At 33.8% G+C, this 24,916-nt stretch overlaps 2 protein-coding genes and 1 long non-coding RNA gene across 7 annotated transcripts in view; 2 read left to right on the top strand and 1 right to left on the bottom strand.

The window, feature by feature from the left end:
- LOC138692284 (vesicular glutamate transporter 2-like) overlaps window positions 1-17,103 on the top strand; it is a 43,028-nt gene extending 25,925 nt beyond the window's left edge. For both annotated transcript variants that reach the window (XM_069815468.1, XM_069815467.1), the window contains exons 9-12: window positions 2,468-2,601; window positions 3,714-3,856; window positions 5,192-5,312; window positions 8,047-17,103. In XM_069815468.1, coding sequence (XP_069671569.1) covers window positions 2,468-2,601; window positions 3,714-3,856; window positions 5,192-5,312; window positions 8,047-8,241 — 593 coding nt within the window. In that variant the 3' untranslated portion in view covers window positions 8,242-17,103. The remainder of the gene's footprint in view (window positions 1-2,467; window positions 2,602-3,713; window positions 3,857-5,191; window positions 5,313-8,046) is intronic.
- Window positions 1-19,146, bottom strand: part of LOC138692286 (uncharacterized) — a 24,449-nt gene extending 5,303 nt beyond the window's left edge. The window contains exons 1-2 of the long non-coding RNA XR_011330043.1: window positions 18,806-19,146; window positions 6,365-8,231 (exon numbers count right to left, since the gene is read on the bottom strand). This is a non-coding gene — a long non-coding RNA (uncharacterized lncRNA). The remainder of the gene's footprint in view (window positions 1-6,364; window positions 8,232-18,805) is intronic.
- Window positions 19,046-24,916, top strand: part of LOC138692283 (high mobility group nucleosome-binding domain-containing protein 5-like) — a 24,006-nt gene continuing 18,135 nt past the window's right edge. For all 4 annotated transcript variants that reach the window (XR_011330041.1, XM_069815464.1, XM_069815465.1 and 1 more), the window contains exons 1-4: window positions 19,046-19,134; window positions 21,648-21,777; window positions 22,501-22,652; window positions 23,698-23,731. Coding sequence is in view for 3 of the 4 variants with exons in the window: in XM_069815464.1 (XP_069671565.1) it covers window positions 21,658-21,777; window positions 22,501-22,652; window positions 23,698-23,731 (306 nt within the window). In the remaining variant the exon portion in view is untranslated. The remainder of the gene's footprint in view (window positions 19,135-21,647; window positions 21,778-22,500; window positions 22,653-23,697; window positions 23,732-24,916) is intronic.

Below are 24,916 nucleotides of genomic sequence, written 5' to 3'. Positions count from 1 at the left end.
TTTTATATATGTTTCTGCTTTGCAAGATCTTCTTCTCGAAGGCAAAATATTAGTTAACTGTCCAGTTTTGTGAACATATATTAACGTAGTTATTCTAAATAATAATATAGTTAAACTAAATAACCATTTCTATAGATACGAGGTATCACTTCTTCACCATCAGTATGGAGAAATTTCTCTCGTAGTATTGTCTTTCAGTTCTTCTAAAATGTAGGAATTGTACTTACACACTTTGTGGAAGTTCTTGGGGTCATTTCTTTGAAAACAAGTAGTGACTATTTTAGAAGTTTGGGAAAAACACTCTTTCCCACAAGTACAGTAATACCCTCATATCTGCAGAAGGTACATTCCAGAAACTACTGCAGATATGTGAAATCGCTGATAATAGCAAATCCTTTAAATATACTGTTGGTAGGTTGCTATTGCAGCACATGTCAGGATAGTGAAAAGTAAATAGTTGGGGTAATGCCATTAAGGACAGTTTTGGAGGTTGATATTATCGCAGTCTATGAATATAGGGTGCGACTATATTTTCTATAAAACTCTTCATATTAAGATACTAGGCGCTAAAACAATGTCGCAGAGATTTAATGCAGATAACTGAAACCACGGATAAGGGGGCTTACTGTAATTATTTCTGTTGCCAGTAGCAGCAGCAGCAGTATTCCTATTGCATACTGTGTCACAGTAAATATAACCCTAATATAATGTACAGTACTTCATATTTTTTCTGCAAGAAAACAGGCTGATAATCTGCCTATCATTGAATAGGTTACCGGATAATCGGGGTTCTGCTGTATAAACAATAATATCATTTGCCATGATGAAGGAACTGAACTGTTGCAGATCCATTAAAATGAAAAAGTAATTTTTTACATACAGGCTGTAGCAAAAGGCAAGGTCAGTTGTTATGGAGATGATAGAGGACCTGATTTACTGCAAAAAATGTTAATACCATTTTTCTGAATTCGTCTCAGTTCTCGAGTTGCGTGTTGAGAAAACATTCCTTTGATTGTCATAGTCTGTGAACTCATTTGTCGTTTTATTTTGCTAAGTATTCTCTGTTGCGATTAATTTACTGTATTTTTACAGCCTACATTCGGTTTCACCAACTTGTGATTAGGGATAGTTCAGTTTCTTGGCCTGCAGTCTCCAGACTTGACACCACTGGACTTCTATCTATGGAACATACCTACAGTTCTCAGATATCAAATAAAGATGATCTAGTTGCAAAGATTCACACATCTGCAGCATAAATACAATGGGAGTGTAGAACTTGCAATGGGAGATTAGACTTGTGTGAGATATTTCCAACATCTGCTCCAATAGACTTTAATGATTAGGAAACGGATTTCTAGTTCCTTACCTATTTTGTTTGCTATATCCCAGATGTATGTTATTCAGATATTTCTAAGTTTCATGTAGGCCTACACAGGATCCCTCTATTAATATTCTATAGGAACAGCAGCACACTGAAGAGAAAGATATAATTCAAAAGTAATGGAGAGCAAGAGCGCTAATGGCTTTATTGCCAGATGCCAGGCATTAAACAACAACAACAACAACACCAACAACATATTCTATAGGACCTAAAATGCCTAAATAAACCATAAACTCCTATAAATGTCTATGTATGTGTCTGAGAAGCGTCCTTTTATTATTTTGTGTATATTTAAAATAAAAATACCCATGTTAAAAATGCAAAAATGACAAAAAAAAATACAAAAATGCTATTAAAAAAATGTTATTATAAAAAATCTTACAGACAAATACTGGTCTAGCAAGTTCGTTCCGTATTGGTCTTTGAAAGGAAGGGGAAAATATTTTACGTAATTTCCTGGAACCGGAATTTGTTTGGAAACTTCCATCCTAGCATAAAAGGAATGGTAAGTCCTTCAGGGTAGGCAAGAGAGCTTACTAATTAAGTTTTCGAGTCAGTGCATCTCTGTTATACGAAATGAAACTGACAGATCAACAGTCGATCTCCTTCATTGATAGAATTTGAGTCTTCAGTTCAGGAACACTCATTGTCAGCACCAGCTTTTTTTGTATGTAAAATGGAATATTTACTAAAATTAAAATTATTAATTGTTAATTTTATATAAACTCCTAAATTGGATTTTATAAAGTCCTAAATCTCTCTTTTTAGCACCTAGAAATCCGTACCCTACTAATGCTATACCAGAGTAGTTACGTTTATTCAAGTACTTACCATGATTATTTACGGAAATAAATTACCAATTGGGTTCATAGAGTATGAAATTCATAAGAAAGTTTATTATAGTGTAACTCGAAAACGGGGACAAATTCGAAAAAATTGTATCAGCACATTTTGCAGCAAATCAGTTCCTTAACAGTTGACCTTACCTTTTGATACACCCTGTATAGGAGAGACAGCCTTATGTGAGATGTGTATTTCCAGATTAAACTGCAAGACGTAACTCCGTTTGTTTGTTTGTTTGTGCAGATGTGCTGAAGTTCGATCTGAAGGATGCAGGCCTACTTGCAGCTTTGCCTTACTTAGTGATGGGCATCGTAGTGCAGGCTGGAGGCTTTCTAGCTGACTGGCTTAGATCTCAGGGGCATCTTACAACTACACAGGTAACATGTGGAACTAATTCTTGGCACAAGTTATGCCATCATAATAATAGTATATTATGAAACAAGTTTATAATGTTACACTTTATTGCATAAGTCAATGTTTAGAAAACGAGCCAAGGGAATTTCCTAATTTTAACGAATGCAATAACTGTATAACATTATAAACATATTTCATATGCTATTTTTTTTTGTACGACAGCATTATAAAACAATTAATAAAGAAATATCAAATTTGTAATGATAGGCAGTTTGATGTCATTGGTCTATGAAGAAAGGAGTTGCTATGATAACAATGAAGTATTAAATATGGTAGCATGGCAATTCGTTTCGTAATATTAACTTTATGGCACAATTTATGCCTTCATAATAGAAGTCATTGCCCGCTATATCACCTTTTTGAGTGCTCACTAAGAACATTGCCGCTGTCATATTATGCAAAAGATGAATGACAAAGAACTGTGTACGACATACTCACAATGCTCGATATACACAATGTGTTTATTAAATCTATTATTATTATAATAGAAGTCATGACGTTTTAGTTGTCATGGTAATATTTTACAGCACTGGCACAATAATGTGTAGGTTAAGGGTGTTTGAGAATAAGGTGCTCAGGAAAATATTTGGGGCTAAGAGGGATGAAGTTACAGGAGAATGGAGAAAGTTACACAACACAGAACTGCACGCATTGTATTCTTCACCTGACATAATTAGGAACATAAAATCCAGACGTTTGAGATGGGCAGGGCATGTAGCACGTATGGGTGAATCCAGAAATGCATATAGAGTGTTAGTTGGGATGCCGGAGGGAAAAAGACCTTTGGGGAGGCCGAGACGTAGATGGGAAGATAATATTAAAATGGATTTAAGGGAGGTGGGATATGATGATAGAGACCGGATTAATGTTGCTTAGGATAGGGACCGATGGCGGGCTTATGGTAGGGCGGCAATGAACCTCCGGGTTCCTTAAACGCCAGTTAAGTAAGTAAGTAAGGCACAATAATGTAGCAAGCACTATTTTGACTGTTTATAATGTTTGAGTACAAAAAAATATGTTCTTCTGTGTGAAGCATGTGAGTAAGCATTTCATTTAATTCGTGTGTTATTGCCAGGTGCGCAAACTTTGTAACTGCGGAGCCTTTGTGTGCCAGACGTTGTTTCTGCTGGCTGCTGCGCACTCTACAACACCCACCGCTGTTGTAGCAAGCTTGACTGTCGCTGTGGGGTTTGGAGGCTTTGCCTGGGCTGGCTTCAGGTACATTTTCCATTTCATTGTGTATGTATGTGAGTAAGGTACTGTCTGATTGACACTTTTAATTTGTCATTCATATATTCATGAAAAGCAAGTCTTGTTACAGAGACTATATCCCCTCCCCCACTACTTGTTCAAACGTGTAGCGACATCTTTGAAAAGAACATACACACAGTTTAAATAATGGTGTTAACTTGTTGCACTGTGTTATAAGGGCCCACACCGTAGTATCGCGGTCTAAGGCATTATGTCGGGACTTGCATTACGGAATGAGTGCTGGTTCGAGTCCTTATGGGGAAATAATTTTCTCATGAAATTTCGACCAGTGTATGCCCATTCTCCTCAGTCGAAAGCCTTATTCCTCTATCTTTTCTTTCCCAGTCATCCAAATGGCTTTAAAAAAAAAAAAAGTCCTTTTTTCATTTGCAAGTTCAGTCCATAAATTCAGCCTGGGATCTTTCATCTGATTTCTCAACTGAAATATTTGTTTACGGAATCAGATTTTCAGCTTCACGCTCACCCACAACCTGGAGCACCAGGGTGTCTCTCTTTGTCTGAATCTTCACTCTTGACCTGTCCAGCAAGAGAGGCCATATCAGTAGCTACGTTACCGCCAGCATAACTCTCGAGATCATTGAGTTACTCAAGCCCCTCCACTATGTCAAGTGGAGACAAACTTCGGGAGGTGTTGTTCCAAATAATGTAATAAATTGTCTTTTAATTCAAATGCAGAAGAAGAACATTCCCTCTTGCTCATATTATGCACAACTATTGAAAATCATAGTAAAATATGAAAATATTGCAAAAAAAAAAATACAGAAAGTTATTAATAAAAAAATTATTTAAATAAATAAAACTTTTTAAAGACTCGCAAAGCAGATAATCGAGAGTTGACTATATACCAAATAAGTAGTTCCATTTCGGCAAAACATTTTAATTACTGTACAAAATACAGTGCGTTCGTAGCTCGGCCGGACCGTTCTGCGGCACAGGTTGTCAATTGACGAGAAATTTTATAGATACTTCTACATTCATGCAAGTCGTGTAAAAACTAACAAGTATGCAATCAAGTCTGTATCAGACCGATTTCTGAACTTAATAAATTCTTATTGTTGTGTTATATAATGCCACGGGACGGTCCAGCTGAGCTACGAACGCACTGTAGTAAACAAACAAACAAACATGGTTTTATGATGATAAACCCAGGAGAGGTAGTGGAAAACCAAACATGATCTTAGATTCTCTTTTTTTTTTATTGTGTGGTTTCATTCTTAAACTGAATATAAAATAATAACTATGAATTCCATAAAAGAGATCTATTCAATTATTTGTTTGCAGTGTAAACCATTTGGACATCGCACCGCAGTTTGCCAGTATTCTCATGGGACTGTCCAACACTGTGGCCACCTTACCAGGAATGGTCAGCCCTTTACTTACGGGTCATCTTGTGCAAGACAAGGTTGGTGACATCTCTGAGTTAATTAATTAGACCAAATTCTGTGACATAATAAAGAGGCGTACGGTATGGTGAAGGTTTGGAGTTGAATCCTAGTGTTACCTTGCAAATGGTTGGAACCAAGAGAATTTTAAATACTCGAAAATATCACAAGAAAGACCGTTCTTCCATATTTCTTCTTTTAATATCAACTTAGAGGCCACCAAGATATGGAGATCAGGGAATTTTTGCAAAGATCAACAGCATCTTGTGATGCTATAACAGTCTTAAATCTAAATTTGTTCGTGATGATGATGACAATGATGATGAGGACGATGGTTATTATTTCAAATATAATCAGTAATGGACAAAGATGGTAGTGGAGTGATTAGAAAATCACTCCACTACCATCTTTGTACTCCATCATAGCATTGTACAATGAATCCTCTAGCACATACACTCCGTCTAGTGAATCTACGAAGTGACTCTGTAAAGACAAGCCTTCTGCTCATGCAGCGTCATGGTTGGCTGGCCCAGTGAGTAATCAAGTGGAAATGCGTGGGGGAGAGAACACAAGAAATGACACTTTACATTTGGTTGTTTCTCTTGAAGAAGAAAATATTTCAAACTGTAATGTGGGCCCGACATTGCGATTGGGAGACTAAATGAGTATGAGAATCAGTTTGCACGTGTTGACAAAACAGTTTCTGAATGTGCTGAGAAAACAGCACCTCTTATGGGAGTTAGAAAAAATCACCAAAATCCTACTTCAGAGATTTCTTGGAAGGAGTATAGTAGGGATTATAAGCATTTTTAACTTGTGGGTGGGAGGAGAGATGTGATAGATAGAACGTAATAAATTGGGGTAATCCTCTTTCCTTATGGTGTCCATTTTCAATGAATCTCATCTGACTGTCATTACCCAATAATGAATTTATAGATGCTAAAAAACTTTAAAATGTTAATTTTTTATATACTAAAAAATAGGAAATCATGTATCAAGAATTCAAAAATATTTTGTTTTAGTATTACATAATCAAACTAATATTATACATAAAGTAAAAACTATTACTCACTAATTACAACAAGACATCGATGAGTGAAAATACTTCGTTGCTGCAATGGATAGTGAATACTTTCTCCAAGTTTTTCTTCACAAATCGATGTCAATTATTATGGAACAATGCATGATACCAGAAGAGGGAGCTCTTTGGGTCACAAGAAGACAGTCTTGCATATTTTAGCAAATGCTGTGTGACTTTAGATTGCTGATCTGCTGTTATACATTTCCCACATTTTTGCAGTATAGGATGTTCTCGTCACGTATGAATATTCCTTTAAACTCAGCAACATATTGATGCAAACGAGAACTAACACTTGACTTTACTTTCGGCATCATCACTCACTGTCTGTAGATACTGTCTCGTCTAATCAAGACAACACAAGTGATTGAAAAAATTCCACATGCATAGCAGCAGGGGATTCACAGCTTCCACACACTAAGCAGCTGCGTGCAGTCAAGGTCACGAGTGTGGTGCAATGGACAAAGGATAATCCTACATTACGTAGTACATTCACATTGTATTTACTTTAATTTATGAATTGGAAGTAATTTAAGAACATTAAATTTTAAAAATTAAAATGCATGTATGTAAAATAAGAATAACATGTATGTATTTATAAGGAAATTATTTAAAATATGTATTTATATTACCATCAAAACCCAAAATCCGCCAAAACCAGTCTCAACTACAGTGAAAACTAGTTTAAACAAGCAAAAGCAGAACAAAATAACGTATATCGTGATTGTTCCTGCAATAACTCCTATGTGACATATTTATCGATTTTCATATTTTTGTTCTATTAAATAACTTAAACAGATTAAAATATGGTGTTCACTTAAATCGGCTACAACTTGCCATTTAACAGAACATCTCAAAATCTGTGCGTCAGTGGCTAACCATGACAATATCTTTGAAAAATATTGGAGTGCAAGAGGTTAAATGACTTTATTGTCAAACGCCTGGCATTAGAAAACAACAACAACATAACTTAAATAGTGATACAGTAAGTAATAAAATCTCTTATATGTAATTATATTTCTTTCTTTCGAAAATGTAAGAATTCACAATCTCCTATGCACTACTGCCATAAAATGAATAAATGTGTTTTCCTTCCTACTGAACAATTTTATATTTTGCACCTAAGAGTTATTGCAGGAACAACGACGATATGCAAGGCTTACCAAAAGCCTAAACAAGCCAAACCTAACCTGTCACATTCTAGACCTTACAAAAACATGCTTTCTAGCTATCTACATTTGTTTAAACTAATTTTTACTAGTTGAAACTGGTTTTGACAGATTTCGGGTTTTAACAGTAACATTTACATAAGTTATAAAAATGTGTTTCTATATGAAATAAAATAATAAATATAAACTTATGGCTTATTATTCCGAATTTTAATCTTAGTTACAATCATATTTACAAGCAGAAAAAAATATTTATTTACCTAAAAATCTGTTCCTTGGTCATTACGTAGTTTGATACAAGAGCTCTTACACATTTCAATTTGGTTTGAACAGTCATATTGCACTGTTGTCTTGCTGTAAGTCACATAGTGTTAAGTAACTTACACTAATCGAATACATATTACTATCTCACACATGCATGAGTCACATAGAATCACACATGTGAAAATTCATATCAAGTCTTTTGACGTTTTGTTTAACATCTCACCCATATCATGATGATTCCAGACTCCAGAAGAATGGCAGGCAGTGTTCTACATAGCAGGCGGCGTATATCTGGCTGGAGCTGTTTTCTACGGTCTGTTTGCATCAGGAGAGAGACAGAAATGGGCTGACATCCCCGATTCCTATGCTCTTTGTCGAGACGATCAGTCCCACGCATCCACTGAAGACATGCCCTATGGAACTGGTTCCTGTGAATAAAGTTAAAACAGTTCTTATCTCTTTCTCCCGCTGTATGATCTCAGAGGCACTAAATATCAACTTTTCTATGTCTGATTAATGTCATGTGATTTTTTTCTATTCATTGTGGAGTAGAGTCTCAATTATACGATCTCTGTCTTGTGCAACTGAAATGTATGTTATGGGGACAATATGGCCTTGAAGCATTGGATTGCCAGTGCACTGACTAACGGTAGGCGAGTCAGATCTATGCAGATGGATTATGAACAATTTCTCATAGAATGCTATGCCCATCTGGCATCTGCAGCCAGTAGTAGAAAATTCCAACGCACTCCAATGGCATACAATGCTGGTTCAGTACTTTGCACTTTGTTTCCATGATTGCTGATATATCATTCCAGTTTTTGCATTATTTCCATTCACCTATGTTACAGTTGATAACATATATTGGACGATTCTGTGACTTTGTTACAAACTTTTAGGAGTGATAGAGGTGATCAGTATGAACAACTTTCACATAGAATCCATGTCCGGAAATATTCTGGTTAGTGATTACAAGCCTTGATATGTGTAGTCAGTGTAGCTAGCATCAAACTCAAGACCATCTTTCTGAAGTTTCGTTGCAGACTCCCTGTTCCTATTAACTTTGGTGAAATCTTAAACATGATACTACTAGACACCGTACATTATATTTTGACTGATAAAGTCCTACAGCTCTTCTTCCATTTCCATTTGCCCTTTCATAAATGGAATTCGTATCAGCAAGTTCTCTTAATGTGAATCTTCCTCTTGATAATAAGAAACTAAAGAAATCAAATTTGTTATCTGTACATAACGTTTAACACAAATAATTCTAACTTCATAGAAGGAGGACATTGTACTAATGTAAGGTTTCAGTGTCTTAGCCAATATTTCGATGCCAGATGTCTATTTTAATGTATGCTGTAAATAGGTTCTGTACCTGTTCTCATGAACTTTGTAATATTTACAAGATTCACCAGGCATACATTGGAGAAAACAGAATGATTTATTTTATCATGGCCCTCCACTGTTACTTGAACAGTTAGTAGATGCATCACGTTCTGTAGGCCTAATTACCAAATGAAACATTTCTTAACATGGGTTCCTGTATGAAAGTTGTTCATAAAGATCTCCTTTATCATCCCTAAAAGTATGTAACTAAGTCACAGAATCATCCTGTATTTGCTGGCTATCTGAATGTTACATTTACTAGATTTAACAAAAAAAAAAATCTGGCCGACCTTGCAACAGTGAGCATAGCCTCTTGCTATGGCAGTGGTGTGCTGTATTGTAGAGCATTAAGGCTCCCACGCACATGAAAGACATACAGTATATGGGATTTAGTTTTCTCGTAAAGAAACTGGCAGGAACAGCTTTCAAAGAAGACAACTGCAGTAATTTTATTTTTCAAATGAATATTTGTGCATATCACATACTAAATATCCAAAATATTAGGTCATTATGAGGGTGAGAAAAAAATGAAGGGCAATTTCTGTAGTCCAGTACTGATATTGAAAAAAAGCTAAACCCATTTCCCCATGTATGTTACATTTTATTGTATTGAAGTGTTTCTTTTCCTGAAGAATTGTTTCAAAATGAGTCCTCAGTCAACAAATTCCAGATCTGTTAAAGCAACAGAAAGTGAATATGAATGTGGCTAACCACTGATATCTTAACTGCATTATATTGTGACACTTATAAGATTATACTGAACCAGTAGTAGCTGTTTTACATCTCAAGAGACACTATAATATGAAAGTTAGTTCTACAAGTAATAAAAAAATATATTATTATTAACTTCAAACAAGCATTGAGCTACAAACATGAACACCATTAAATAATAAAAAGTTTACGAGAAGTACTGATGGATGAAAACAAATTAAGTTACCTGGGTCTGGATTACTGCATAGACATCGATTTATTTTTTTAAATTAACTTGTATAAAATGTTCAAATTAATTTAAAATGATCTTGATGCAGAGAGAAATATACGTATAATATAGGACAATCCTATGTTACCTTTTACAAGCTTTTGTGAGCGTTGAATGAGTATACAGAGTGTCCCATAAGTGTAGACCCACGGGAGAAAAACACAACACAATTACGGAATATGTTCAAAGTGTCCGCTGTTGTGTTGCATACAGAAATGAAGACACAGCCTCCATTGTCACAGCACTTAATGGATTTCACTCGCGGAAATTTGCTGACATGCATGCACAGTGCATTCTTTTAAGATGAAAAATACTCTGAATTTTGACTTAGTGTACCATGGCTCTCATATGGCTCCATATATAAAACTCGAATGGAGTGAGATCTGGGCTCCTTGAAGGCAATTCCACAGGTCCTTGGTGTCCAATCTGGTGTTCGGGAAACTGTGTGTTAACAGTATTGTCACTCTGTCAGCTCGTAGTGCAGAGGATACCATCCTGCTGCGTTCAACAAGCTTAGAAATGCTTCCCAGTGACTGCAGGTTCCAATCAGAAAAATAACTTGAATTAATTCCTTATTACTCACTAACATAGTTTACCTATAACAAGAGAAGTGGTAATATTATGAGAAAGTCCAGACTTACGGGACACTTTGTAATCTCTCTTACCTTTAACAATCGCAATCCCACCTACAACATGTTCACTAAACCAAAAGAATCAGTTGTAATCTTGATAAAGTAACAAGTACTTACGATGTAAAGAAAAACTCCAAGATGGATTGAGTGTATTTTCTTAACTTAACATCTCTGGAATGTAAAGTTCTTAATAATACGTATGTTGTTGTTTAGTCAACTGTCTGAAGACAGGTCTGAACCTCACAAGTGATACCAAGAAGGCACTACTTATGAGGCAACTAGGCCAGGAGATAATGGGGTAGGATGGTCAGTTCCTTTCCCCCTCCATTGCATGCATTGCCATCTAGCTACATATTACACTAGAATAATACATATACAGTACATAAAATTGGTTCTGCTTGAAAATAAAGCAAAATAGCCAGAAGTACCAGTACTGGTACCCGGTATATAAATATTTACACACAATTTACTGAACCATGCTACAAATAGTGTACATGCAAATTGCCCTTTGCTTTTCAATTTGCTATCTCTCCATGATCAAAAACAGGAACATTTATTATTAGTTCACGGTTTCTTATATTATAAATATGATTTTTTTCGCTGGAATATAACATCTGTGCATATTTGATTAATAATGAGTGTTATGGATGTAATAAGACTGAATATTCTATTTTCTAGTAAGGACGAATATGTAGGCCTAATGAGAAAGAAACATTATATGGCGTATAAATTTATCAATGTTTTGTAGGCTTTTACACTATTATACCTTTTATTTTTCTATTTGCTTTGCTTTGTTATGTAGTTCTGCTTTGTACATCATAATATATAAATAGTTCTCAGAAATATTTTTCAGTATTGATAGGTTTATATATTTCAGCATTTATTTCTACAATTCTTTATATTTTGTTGTTGAATTTTATTTGTTTAAATATGTAAATATGACGTTAGTTTAATATAAGCAGTTTTTATTTTTGTGCTCTTTTTTTGACAAACGTTAACCATTTTATTTTCAGTAAATATTTTTCCCACACTTTTTGTTTTCCCCTGACCTTATAATTATATCAGAAGAAAATTTAATTTTAACATTTAAGAGGCTGTTATCACTGTATTTTGCATACGTTTGGATTACTCCATTTTATACCTTCAGTTAATGAGTATATTTGTCATTCAAGTAAAGTAAAATCCAATTTATAAGATGTAGCAACTGGAAGTGTAAGCAGGTCAGCATTTTACTCCTTCCTTTCATGTCCATTTCATTTGAAGTCCCCTGAGGTTTACATCACATAGATTTAAGACAGATCTAGTTGTTCAGTTTAAACTTTTCGTAAATATGGATTGAATATTTTTAGTTTTTAAATGAAATGAAATGAAATCCACTGGATTGATTTTATTATTATACAAAATTTGCAAAACGGTTTATTGTCTTTCTGATCATTTGTTTTATAACTTTGTTGTCTATTAAAAAGATTCTTTCTGAAAGATGTAACGAAATTTATAACTTCTCAGTAGATATATTTAAAATTTATGTTTTATCCATAGTGTGGAAATTAGTTTTCTAATAAGCTACTGAAATAACAGATAACACATATGTGAAGATGTTACGTCAGTATGTTTGAAAGATTAAAATTTATACATTATGTTCAAAATTTGAAACCATTTCCAATTAAAACGAACTCTATATGTTATATTTCCACACATTTTTTTTCTGGCATGTGATTAACGTGTTGATTTGTCTATACAACATACGAAAACAACAATTGATTATACTCATATACATATCACAACAGTTATATCATTAAGACACACAGACTGATACACTTGATGTTTCTGGTAGTAATTCAATCTTGGTGCTCTTTAAATCAGAAAGGGAAAGGCGTCATCCTCTATAAGGAGTTCACTCCCACCAATAAATGGATCCGACAACCTGATCGCCTCACTAGCAGTGAATGGAGACTAGCTCTTAAAATGACAGCTAATGTTTGTCCGCTGCGTGCTATACCAGGAAGGTCCTGAAACGGAAACCACTGTCGTCGTTGCATCAGTGAGATTGAAACTCTTGGCCACGTTTTGGGTGCCTGTCGTTTCAGCAAGACACTGTGGAACTCTAGACATCACAGAATCAGGTCCATGATTGCCGAAGCCTTGAGTAAGAAAGATCTCACTGTACACGAAGAATCCATGGCATCTCTCAAGAGGGATCCTGTCGGCGAATTGACATGCTTGCCATTCCACCAGGCTCTGCATCCGCCTGCATTATCTACCCGACAGTCAGGTTCGAGGCACAGGAACAACAGCCCGCTGAAGTCCACGCAGAAAAATGCAGGATTTATGAGCCCACAGTTCCATTCTATTTGGAGAAATATCACCTCACCTCCATTGAAGTAGTTGAGCTAATAGTTGGCGCTAGGGGCACAATACCTCGCCTCTTTGTCACTTTCTGCAAGAAGTTCCAGCTGAACAACGACTTCATTCGTGATGTTTTCCTTATTGCTATCAGAGGATCACTTGCCATTTTAAAATATCACCTGTACTTTGTTTTCTAAAGAGGAAGAACTTTCGTTTGAAGGTCTAATCCGTTTGTTTATTATGTTTAGGCCTGTTATATGTATGCTCTTATCCTTCCTGTACTTAATTTCCCTTCTTTTTCGTTCCCCACATTTCTCTTTTGTGATCTGTTTTTGTTTTCACTCTGTGTTATGCTTTGTCCAATGAGACAGTCCCGTTATTGGGAAAGCTGAAAGAGTGTCTTTCTTCCCAAATGACAATGTATTTAATGTTTCTATTAAACTGCAAATGCTATTTGGAGATGATGAGGTAAACGTAATTCATTACTCGTCCTTTTTTAAACTACAGACGCTATTTACTATGATAAGATAAGAAGTATAATCGGATAATTATTTATTTTAAGTTCTGCTTACACTGGAAATGCTACTTATTCAGGAACAATAAGATCATTGTAATTTAAGTTGTATATTTGGCGTTATTTTAATCACAAAGGCTATTCAAGGGCAATAAAGTGTCTGTAATTTTAATACTGGATCTATTCAGAGACTATCACACGACAATAATAGAAAAATGGTGGAGCATGGATGGCAGGGGAAACTGAAATATTCAGCAAAAAATCTTTCACAAGATGCCGAGAATCTAACTCTTGTCTCTCTGCAGATAAACTATTAGCTAACTGAATGGGCCTGGTACTAGCACTCGATTATTTTTGAGATAAAATATTGTTTGTAAATGTCGATATTCAATGAATATGTTTTCCGGTATTACTAGTACTGTTGTTCTGTAACTATAATTATTTATATTTAATATCATATTTGTTGTAATCTACAAACATTGACAAACTATTGAAATGATCTGTGGAGTAGAAAGTTTGCCGACACCTTTCTTACATAATTGAAACTCTACTACTAAAATATTAATGAATTACTGTATGTTATAGAAATCTCAGTAAACCGATCAAATTTCCAATCTTTAAATATGACAGGGATCCCAGATTTCATTCAGAAATATGTACGAGACCTGTACGATCAGTGGATACACTACCGGTATTTCGTATTCTGACTCTTACAGGATTTTAACGGAGAATAATAACATTTTAACCTGCAGACTAATGTACTGTCTTTAAACAATTGCACAAAAACTCGTATACAAAGTTTTGCATTAAACAGAATTCATATCTTTGACTCCAATTTATGAGTCGTACCATCTACATCTTCAACAGCTTGTCATGGTTCAGTTGATATTGGATAAATGAGTAAATGTGAAGCTATAAACTACCGGTAATTATGGAAGACAGCTCAGCATCAGTAGTTTAACAGAACACGAAATGGACATGTTTAAAGATCATTTAGTCATCCAAATTAAGTAAGAAAATGCTGTACCGGTACCTTTCTGCTATCTTTTTCCAAACATTTTGGTATCTGATTTTGAAATTACGTGCTGATCATGTGCTGTGGTTGCCTTCGAGAAATATAGACCATGTTTTGACAAATATTATTTTTAATTTTTTTTCGGACATGTGTGTTACAAATAATTAGAAAATTACTTTAAAAATTTCAGTATTTTAGAAGAACAAAATAACCTATAACATATTTTAAAGGATAATTACAAAACCATTAGAACAGCACAGCTGTAATTATTAAAATAGACTTTAATTGAAGCAACAAATTTTACTTATATTATGTCCAAAAAAGACTATACAAAGATGATGGGCAATACTGTAAGCACATGCCAAATATATTTGAAAAATGAAAGTAGATGTTTCAGTATTTCCTGATTTAATTTTTATTAAAAAAATAGATCTACGTTTTAAATGCTCACACACAAAAAAAAAGTATATGAAAGCAAAGCATAGACCATTATAAGTTACACTGATAAATGCAAAATGAAATAGGCTACCTACATGAGAAGAATTGCCAGTTAATCACTTTTGACCAAAATAGAATTTATGTATCCAATATAGCAGAATTAAGAATGCAATCAATTCTGATAGTTATTATAAATGATAGACTGGATTGAAAATATGTCGAAAGAATGGAGAATGATGAAAATTATATTTTAAAACAACTTGTAAACATGTATGTCATAGGTAAAGAGAAGTATAGGTTAGTATGAGAAAAAATGGATTGGGTATTGTAAAGGGCTATTTGTCCTAAAACAGTGAAGAATTATGAATGATGATGATGATGATGATGATGATCTTTATAGCACTTAGATATCTATATCAAATTATATCAATTTCATGATGTGATTTTGGAGAGTGCGGTATGATCTTGCTTTCATTTGACATGCAGCTGACATAACAGTAATCTGCATAGAAGATAATGAAAAGTAGATTTGAAGAGTCACAAACATTTTTTGCAATTGAAGAGTCCACTGCAAGAATGATGGATGTCATTTGGAATACATTTTGCAGGAGAAGCAATTGAAAGTTTGAAATGCTTAGCGCTCAAAGCTTAACTGTGATTTTCCGATCATTACTGGACAATGACTATCAGTGTTAATGCCATATAACTCTGTAGGTACATTCTATATGTCTTAAGCTATGCATTGACAGTCTTTGTTCATTTTCGACAAGAAAGTGACATCCATCATTCTTGCAGTGGACTCTTCAATTATGATTACTGGTGAGCTGTTTAATGCAATAAATGATCACATTATAGAGTAATGCACCTAAAACCAATAATATAAGCCTATAATTGCAGACAAAATCTAATAATATTTATTCTCTCGTCACATGCATAAAGATAAACAACTGAAAGTAGCTGAGTACACACAAACTTATAATACTGTTGTGACATTCATCATCAGTGATATATACTGGCCTAAAGAGTTGTTAGTTAGCGTAATTTAAAACACTGAAATAAACAAGAAATAAGGTATTCTGCATAGAAATTTTTTTTTTCAACTAAACAATGTACTAAAGGATAGATATTTTATTTTGAGTCACATTTTAAAATACATGGCAAAGTCAATTCCGTATAATAATTATTTCTTATAAAATTAGGCATAAAAACAGTTTTGCATTATATATTTAAAACCATTTCAGCACGTTCTATTATAAATCTATTTCCTGTTACAATGAAATTTTATGTAGCAATGACAGTTCTCTCGAAATAAAAATGCCAATGGAGAATGGTTAGTATACAAAGATTACAAGCTTCATAATACATTTAATCTGGGATTCCTCGTTTCAATATTAGGTTGTATTTGCCATAAAGGTGCAATTAATTATTGTTTTAGATTAAGATTTTTACTTTTATTTAGATTTTTATGTAATTTTACACATACAATATAATATAGTTGCTGGCAGGCAAGTAAATCTTACATTAAACTGTGATACAGCTGTTGTGAGTCATTTTCTAGTTTATGTGTCTTCTTGAATAATAAAACCTTTTTTAATTTTTAAGTAGCATATTGTAATTAGGCTATACATTTAACAGACCTGTTCTGACAAACGATTGTATTAGTGTATTAATGTGAGAACTTTCTACTGAATATTTTCTTAAAATTGTCATACAGTACATTTCTTGAACAGTATCATTTTTAAAATTTGAAGAAAAAACAGTTTGTAACATACATAAATAATTATTTATTACAGCCCATTGTCACAACAGGGCTGAATATTTAAATCTTTTTTTGATTATGGTACATTATGATAAAGACATATCTCTTGTAGGTAATTTACAAATCATTGTAAACATGTTCTAACGTATATTGAATGATACATATTATATGGATTTTGAATTCTTCTAAACAGCTAGCAAAACTGAATTAAATATCTTGTGAATGAAACTGTGTTTTCATTGATAGTAACTGCTGAATATCTTGAAAGCTTCCTATATAACACCTAAATTCCATAACTTAGCACGAGAGAGAGAGAATCTGGAAAGGGATAGTTGCCCTATAACAAAGGATACTGTTTTTTAGCAGCCATCATTATAACCGAATTATTTATTTATTCATTTATAAAATTGTACAAATGGTGATTTACAATTAACAAAGGGAAATTTAAAATCTGTGTAAATATATCCTGGAGATGTAGATTCATTTTCCGGGCTGAGAGGCCGTGGTCTATTAGTTGGTTTTATACCAGACGTTTCGTCTGCAACGTCTGGTATAAAACCAACTAATAGACCACGGCCTCTCAGCCCGGAAAATGAATCTACATCTATAGACTCCGGCCGTGAAAGCCTACACTGCAAAATATCCTGGAGATTTTATGTATCTATATGAAATCTATGGAAAAAAATTTACACAAAATTTTTAAATAGTTCCACATGCTCCAAACAATATCCAAACATCTCTCAATGATTTTCAGGTATGGTGTATTTTTCTTCCAGGTATTCGAAGCAAGGTTCATAATGCCTCTTTCTTTCAGATCTAACTTACTTTTCTGCTCTGTGCCCCACTTTTTCCAAAATGTATTGTTGGATCAATAACAAACCTTCTGAATGTAATGAAATTATTTAGATAAACTGAAATTTGAAACAAATTAAATTACAGAAATATAACCATCAATTTCTCCACTGTACTTGTTACTGGTAACTTATGATTTTTTCCCTTGATAAATTTTGTCAAAATGTTTACTGTATTTTTAGAGATATAAATCTCAATGTTTTACACTCTCTGATGATGTTCATCCTTCTTAGAAGTGATATTATACGATGTTATCTATGTATTTCTACTGTTATTATTGAGGATTTCGGGTTGGTTAAGATTTTTATAAAACCAGTTGATCCTTTCTTCCGTCTATTTCTCAGGGGATTTTCTATTGAGCATTCTAATGGCATTCAGTTTGACAAACGCTGCAATGCCTATTGTTTTGTGAAATACCGTACGTGGAGATGAGATTTTGTTGTTGTATGCCCCATGTATACAATGAACCACCGGGTTCCTTAAAAGCCATTTGTAAATAAGTAAGTAAATGCCCCATTCTTGCTCATGCTCCAAATGTTTCAATATTTGAATCATGAGTTCTTAACATTTTAGATACGTTGTTTGGATATTGTATACTGTTCATCCAAAAGCTGAATTCGTTGTATCTGTACAGTATTACGAAGAATTTATTTATTTTGTTGACAATGGCACTAGAGTTACAAATTTCTTGGAACAAGCATTTATTTTTAACCTTTTTTGACTATTGTATTCGCAGTTTCGTTACAATGTTGGAAATCTTTCATGAAGCACTGTAAACTACTATCAAGTAGACTAAAAGGGGTCCACAAATGCTACTTGAAAGCACTTTAACCCATCTGAACAACATAAATAATATAACACGAGACAGTAAAATGTGTAGTGTTTATAAAATACCAGAAAATTGATGAAATGATGTATAAACGGAAATGCACACATGCCCATGGCTGAGAGGAATGATGGTAATAGTAATGATTGATGATAGTGTTGGTGATAATAATGGTAAGGTTAAAACAATGCAGGTATGTTCAATATCTGAGGGAATAATAGAGAAACATTATGTAGAGTTCAGCATACTTACTAGCCACGACAATATGTTACAAAGACAACACTAATTAACTGCACTAAGATAAGCAGTGTTATGCTGCACTTCACATGGTCAACTGGCCTGCATAACAGAAGAGCTGCCAATAAATTCTTCTCATCAACAAGCACCATGACATGATTGGCACAGAGCCCACGGGATTCCAATCAATGTCAGCAATCACTATATAATTTGGGTGTGAACTTTATGTGAAGTCCAAGTGCAGCCCCTGGACTTGTCAGCACTAAATTTGTTGCTACCTCACTGGCTCAACTTGTTGTTGTTATTCTAGATGCGCTTCTCGTATTCAGCACTTCAATAATCAAGTATGTTCAATATGCGTGTGTAACAGACTGGAGTGCGTGCTTAGAGCTTTTTTCTTCGCCAATAATGCATACAATTCTCAATTGTTGCTCAAATTCAGCAGTTATACAAACTGTATCGTTTGTTGACACTTAATATGCATTGGCTAAATGAATTGTGCAACCAATAAGTGTGGTAGAATCAAATAATTGAAGTGTGTGTGTGTGTGTGCAGTCATATTTTTTAAATTAATCTTTTCTTTTTACTTGGTACTCGTTAGTGTTTGTATTTGTATTTTATCTTTACTAATGTATTTGCTGAGAATTTTTTAAGCATCTTTGTGCTCTATACAAGATAATAGTTTCAAATATTTTGGCATTTATGGCAAGTGTGTCTCACGTTTATATAATATATAACATATTATGTGAAAAACCTTACCATTATCCTTCTTTATAAGCATAAACAGAAGCTGCATAATATTTTAAAATTTGTTTCACACCATTTGTTATAATTTATTAACGTAGTGTAATTGATGAAGCATCAGCAAGTCAGATAGATTATTTGTTCTGCTTATTGTTGTGAAACCACCACCATTTTAATTTTATACAGCTGTAAGATAAATATGTCGCAGACATAACAGAGCCATTTATGTCATATATTCATATTTATTGCGTCCAACAGATCACATACATAATATGGGACTTATAAAAACTTAACTGAACTTATATCACATGATAACTGGAAAGTATAGCGGAAAATGTAAAATGAAATATACAAAACACCCAGTTTAGATTAAAAATTCACTGGATGTGAAATTAACAGTATGTGGTTGCATGGTACCCTAAATAAATAACTAAAATATATAAAAAAAGAAAATCTCACAACTCTGCTAGGATATATATATATATATATATATATATATATATATATATATAAGCTTATAGGTTCTAAAGGATAAATATTATCAATGATGATGATGGAGGACTTGAGACTTTCCTGGCGTTGGATATCAAATAATCTTCTTCTATTCTCAGCCAGGTGCATTGGATTGTTGCTTCCAAGCTTTCGATGACTAGCTCTGCTATCTTGTTCAGGGATTGAAGTGTACAGCTCTGAAGAAGATGGCAAAGCTAGTCATCGAAAACTTGGAAGCAACAATCCAACGCACCTGGCTGAGAATCTGAGAAGAATTATTCGATGGTGATATGATGATTATGAAAATGACGCTGTTGGAAACACTGCACTGGCTTTTTAAAAATATTCATATTCGGGAGGAGGGAGGGGGGGACATGGGTTCTACAATTTGTGGTACTAGTGCTGTGCTAGATATGCAATTAACCCAAAATTTGGAACATATCAATGATACAGATATTTTTAACATACAAAAGTGAGTAATATGCATTCTGTCACTTTTACACTTTATGTAGCAAACTAACGAAACAAAAATTTTATTTCACACTGTATAAAATTGTCTGAAACAACATTCATGAAACACTCCCCCCTCCCCACTGCCTTTTTAATTCATAATCATTTCAAAATTACTCCACAATTAGATAAAAACTGTGCCTGAATGAACTGGGATAATTAGGCCTACTGCCTGGGGCTAGGAGGGATGAAGTTACAGGAGAACGGAGAAAGTTACACAACGCAGAACTGCACATATTGTATTCTTCACCTGACATAATTAGGAACATAAAATCCAGACGTTTGAGATGGGCAGGACATGTAACACGTATGGCCAAATCCAGAAATGCATACAGAGTGTTAGTTGGGAGACCGGAGGGAAAAAGACCTTTGGGGTGGCCGAGACGTAGATGGGAGGATAATATTAAAATGGATTTGAGGGACGTGGGATATGATGATAGAGACTGAATTAATTTTGCACAGGATAGGGACCGATGGTGGGCTTATGTGAGGGCGGCAATGAACCTGTGGGTTCCTTAAAAGCCATTTGTAAGTAAGTAAGTCTGTTAGAAATCACTAATTCTTGTCTTAATTAAATTTCAAAAGGTGACACAGTAGATTCCAGGTTACTAAGCAATATTAGGGGGAACAAACAGTAGTTTTAACTAACAAATTTTGCTATTGTAAAAATAGATAAAAAGTACGATAACAAAACAATAACTCTGCACAAAACGTGCTCTATTGCTCAAAACAACATTACAGGCAGAGAGAAAGATACGGATAGGAAAATTATTAGAACTTATTTGGGTGAAATGTCATTTTATGCTGGTTTTCTTTACCATTATTTTCAAGTAAAATTATAATTTTGAATACGTATACTTCCCAGAAAAATTGACTCGTAAATATTTAATATGACAAAATTCCTCCCAATGTTTACGAGAAACCTTATTCAATAAAAAATCTCTTATTGACGATAGTCTCGTAGAATTATTCTTTCACAGAATGCAGAAAATATAACATAAACATAACAATTCAAACTCAATAGAATTTTTGGTTGTGCTTAATCCCATTTCACTGCACGTTCTTTGCTAATCTGTGAAACAAGTACATTCTATATGTTGTTATGTTTCAGTTGATTCGAGATGTTGCTGAACATTTCGGAAGTGGCTGAAGAGATCAAACTCTCCAAGATTGATGACAAACCTTGGGGATTTCGGTTAACTGGTGGACTCGATTTTGGGACACCTGTAACAGTAATAAAGGTAAAGCTGCCCTGTCTTTGGAAGAATATTTCTTTAGACTTAATCTATTCTGTAGTTGGTATTTTCAAAAGCATGTGGCCTATGCAGGGGTGAAAAAAGCGCCAAATAAACAAAAAAACACAAATTATCCTCCTGAGTCATGAGAATATAGTATAGTATACCATACTTCATACATGATTATGATGTATAAGATGTATGTGCAGATGCGAAGTCTAGTATAATATACCTGTATTTGTGCCCTAACTAACCTGGAGAATTTTTTTCAGCATTTTTCCTCATGTCAGTGACTTTTTTTTTAAGTGTAGAATTATATTGAATGACCAAATGACCTTTATGTAGTCATCATGTAGATACTTATTAACTTTAAAAATAAAAAAACAACAAATATCTCAGGACTCAGGAGGTTATAAATATCACACATAATACACGTTGCACGTTACCAAATTATTACAAATATAGGCATAAACAACCATAAATGAACTCGTTGTGTTCCAAAGAAGACATAGGTTCCTTGTAGTTAGGTTAATCCTCCTCCCCCTTGTTTTCAGTAAGCTGTGCATATTCCGATAGCAGTCTTCAGCAAATGTATTGAATGCAATCCTGCAGACAGTTGTATTGCTTTCGTATATCGTAAAACAATTCAAATATGCTCTCAAAGGCAATTAACAAACTGGTGTAAAATGTTATACATTCACTGTTTAGCCTATAGATTTGTTTGTTTAGGTGACAGCAGGCAGTCTTGCAGAGCAAGCAGGTCTGAAGGTTGGAGACATACTACTAGAGGCAAATGGAAAGCCTCTGTCATATTTGACTCATCACGAATCCCAGCAGCTGCTCTTGGAAGCTGGCAACTTCATCGAGCTCCTTGTTGTGCGGTAAGCTGCATACTGTATTTCTTTATGACTCCTTTTTGCAGCAGTAAGCAGTAACTACTTCAGTCTAAATGTATAATTTTAAAGAATGTCATTGTTAATATGTAATCTTTGATGATGTCTCTTTCAAATGTACCGGTACCTGATCTTGGACAAATAAATAAATAATATTAATAATAATAATAATAATAATAACAATAGATACCTGTAATGATAATGTACTTATTATTAATTTATTATTATTTTTATTATTATTATTATTATTATTATTATTATTATTATTATTATTATTATTATTATTATTATTATTATTATTATTATTATTAAATTAGAATTTTATTTCTTATCAGGAATTAATTACAAACAAAAGCAGCAATGAGAGCTTTTGTTTGCAATGTAAATTTCAATGTTACTACATGAACGGAAATATGAACTCAAAACAAATGACAAACTCAAAAATAACAAAGGCACTTACTGCAAAAAAAGAATAAATGTTATGTATTTGAGTCTACTCTTTCTGAATTGTAATATAACAGACTATATAATGGTAGACTGATATGAAAAATTAGCTGTCTATATTAACCATAAGGATGTAAGAACATATTTGGAATACTGAATTAAGAAATAACAACATGTTCTTGGAGAGAGTAGTTGAATTGCCGTCCTTCGTGAATTTCAAGTCTGTCATGTGATAAAGTCTTTCACTGAATGTGCTGTGCCAACTGAGTGAGTACTACCTCCTCAAGGCCAGAGGAGACTCAATTTTTCGATAATCCTTTGTCCAAGATTTTAATTTCGTGACCTTACAATTAGATGGACAGCTTTTTTGTTTGTTTGTTTGTTTTTTTTTTATCTAATGTAGACATATAACGAAGTACTCAGTTTAAGGGGAGGTTTCGACATAAGCTCCATAACATTTCTCCTGTATTTGCAACCTTAAAACATAAATTATGCCACTGTGAATCAAATGTTGGTTTACTGTCTTTTGCAAAAATTATTTCAAAATTATACAACATTTTTCTGTTTAATTTACGTCTCTTGTTTTCAGAGGAAGTTTGGTTTTGGCACCTCCCACAGTTCCTGTAAGTATTCACATCTACAAACGCACTTAAAATAATTTTTTAATTTTGAAATCAAATTATGTTTTATTGGAAATTATTTTTCATGAATTTCTTCTTGATTTGATCTCATACATGTAATGCTACAGAAATATATATCATTTAAGCTACAAGTTTATGAAAACTGATAGCTGAAAACAATAATTATCTTCAGCTGAAATATTTTTAAATGAAGGTACTTCATGAAGAAGATGGAATGCTTTCAAGTAATTATACAATTTTGGACATAGGTTAAAATAATGTACATTATTTATTTCAATAAATATATGTTAAACCGAAAGTATTCTGAATCAAAAATTGAAGGCTTTGTATTACACAAATTTACATACACGCTATTCAATTCAATTTATTTAATCCATTAGATCATTACAATGATATTGAACACGTCCGTATATAATACAATGCAGGATACAAAACAAAACAAATATGGTTCAGTATATATAATACAAAATAACATATTTAACTAATACACAATGTTTGCTGTCAATGCACACATATTAGATAAAAGTAGCTCCAGAAGAAAATATCAGATGGTAGACATCATTAAGATGAGGAGACCAAAAGGGAAGCAAAAATTAGGAAAGATTGGAGAATGCTGGGTTTGCAGCGAAAGACCTGTCCTTTGGCAGGAAACTATGAATGAATGAATTAGATAAAATTAAATTCAGAGTAAAAATTGACACCGTACTATTCCAATAGATTAGATTCCATACTTGTAATTGCAATTCTTTATTTAATGCTCCTTTTAAAGTACTCCAACCTTAAGTCAGTTGGGTTTAATAATAAGTATTTTGTCTATAGGTTTTTCTGTTTTGGCTTTTTTTCATTTGTTAACTCGTGCATTATTTAAAGCGTTATTATTTGTGTGTGCTGGTATGGTAATTCATGTTATAAGGGGTTCTCAAGATACCGGTATTCGTTTTATACGTCGACCTGGTTGGCGAGTTGGTATAGCGCTGGCCTTCTATGCCCAAGGTTGTGGGTTCGATCCCGGGCGACAGGCTCATGTCAGTAGATTTACTGGCATGTAAAAGAACTCCTGCGGGACAAAATTCCGGCACATCCAGCGATGCTGATATAACCTCTGAAGTTGCGAGCTTCGTTAAATAAAACATAACATTAACATCGTTTTATACGTAATTTGTCCTT

Source organism: Periplaneta americana, chromosome 16 (assembly GCF_040183065.1).
Source record: "Periplaneta americana isolate PAMFEO1 chromosome 16, P.americana_PAMFEO1_priV1, whole genome shotgun sequence".
In the NCBI taxonomy this organism is placed as follows: Eukaryota; Metazoa; Arthropoda; class Insecta; order Blattodea; family Blattidae; genus Periplaneta; species Periplaneta americana.
This window is presented reverse-complemented; position numbering and strand designations above follow the sequence as displayed.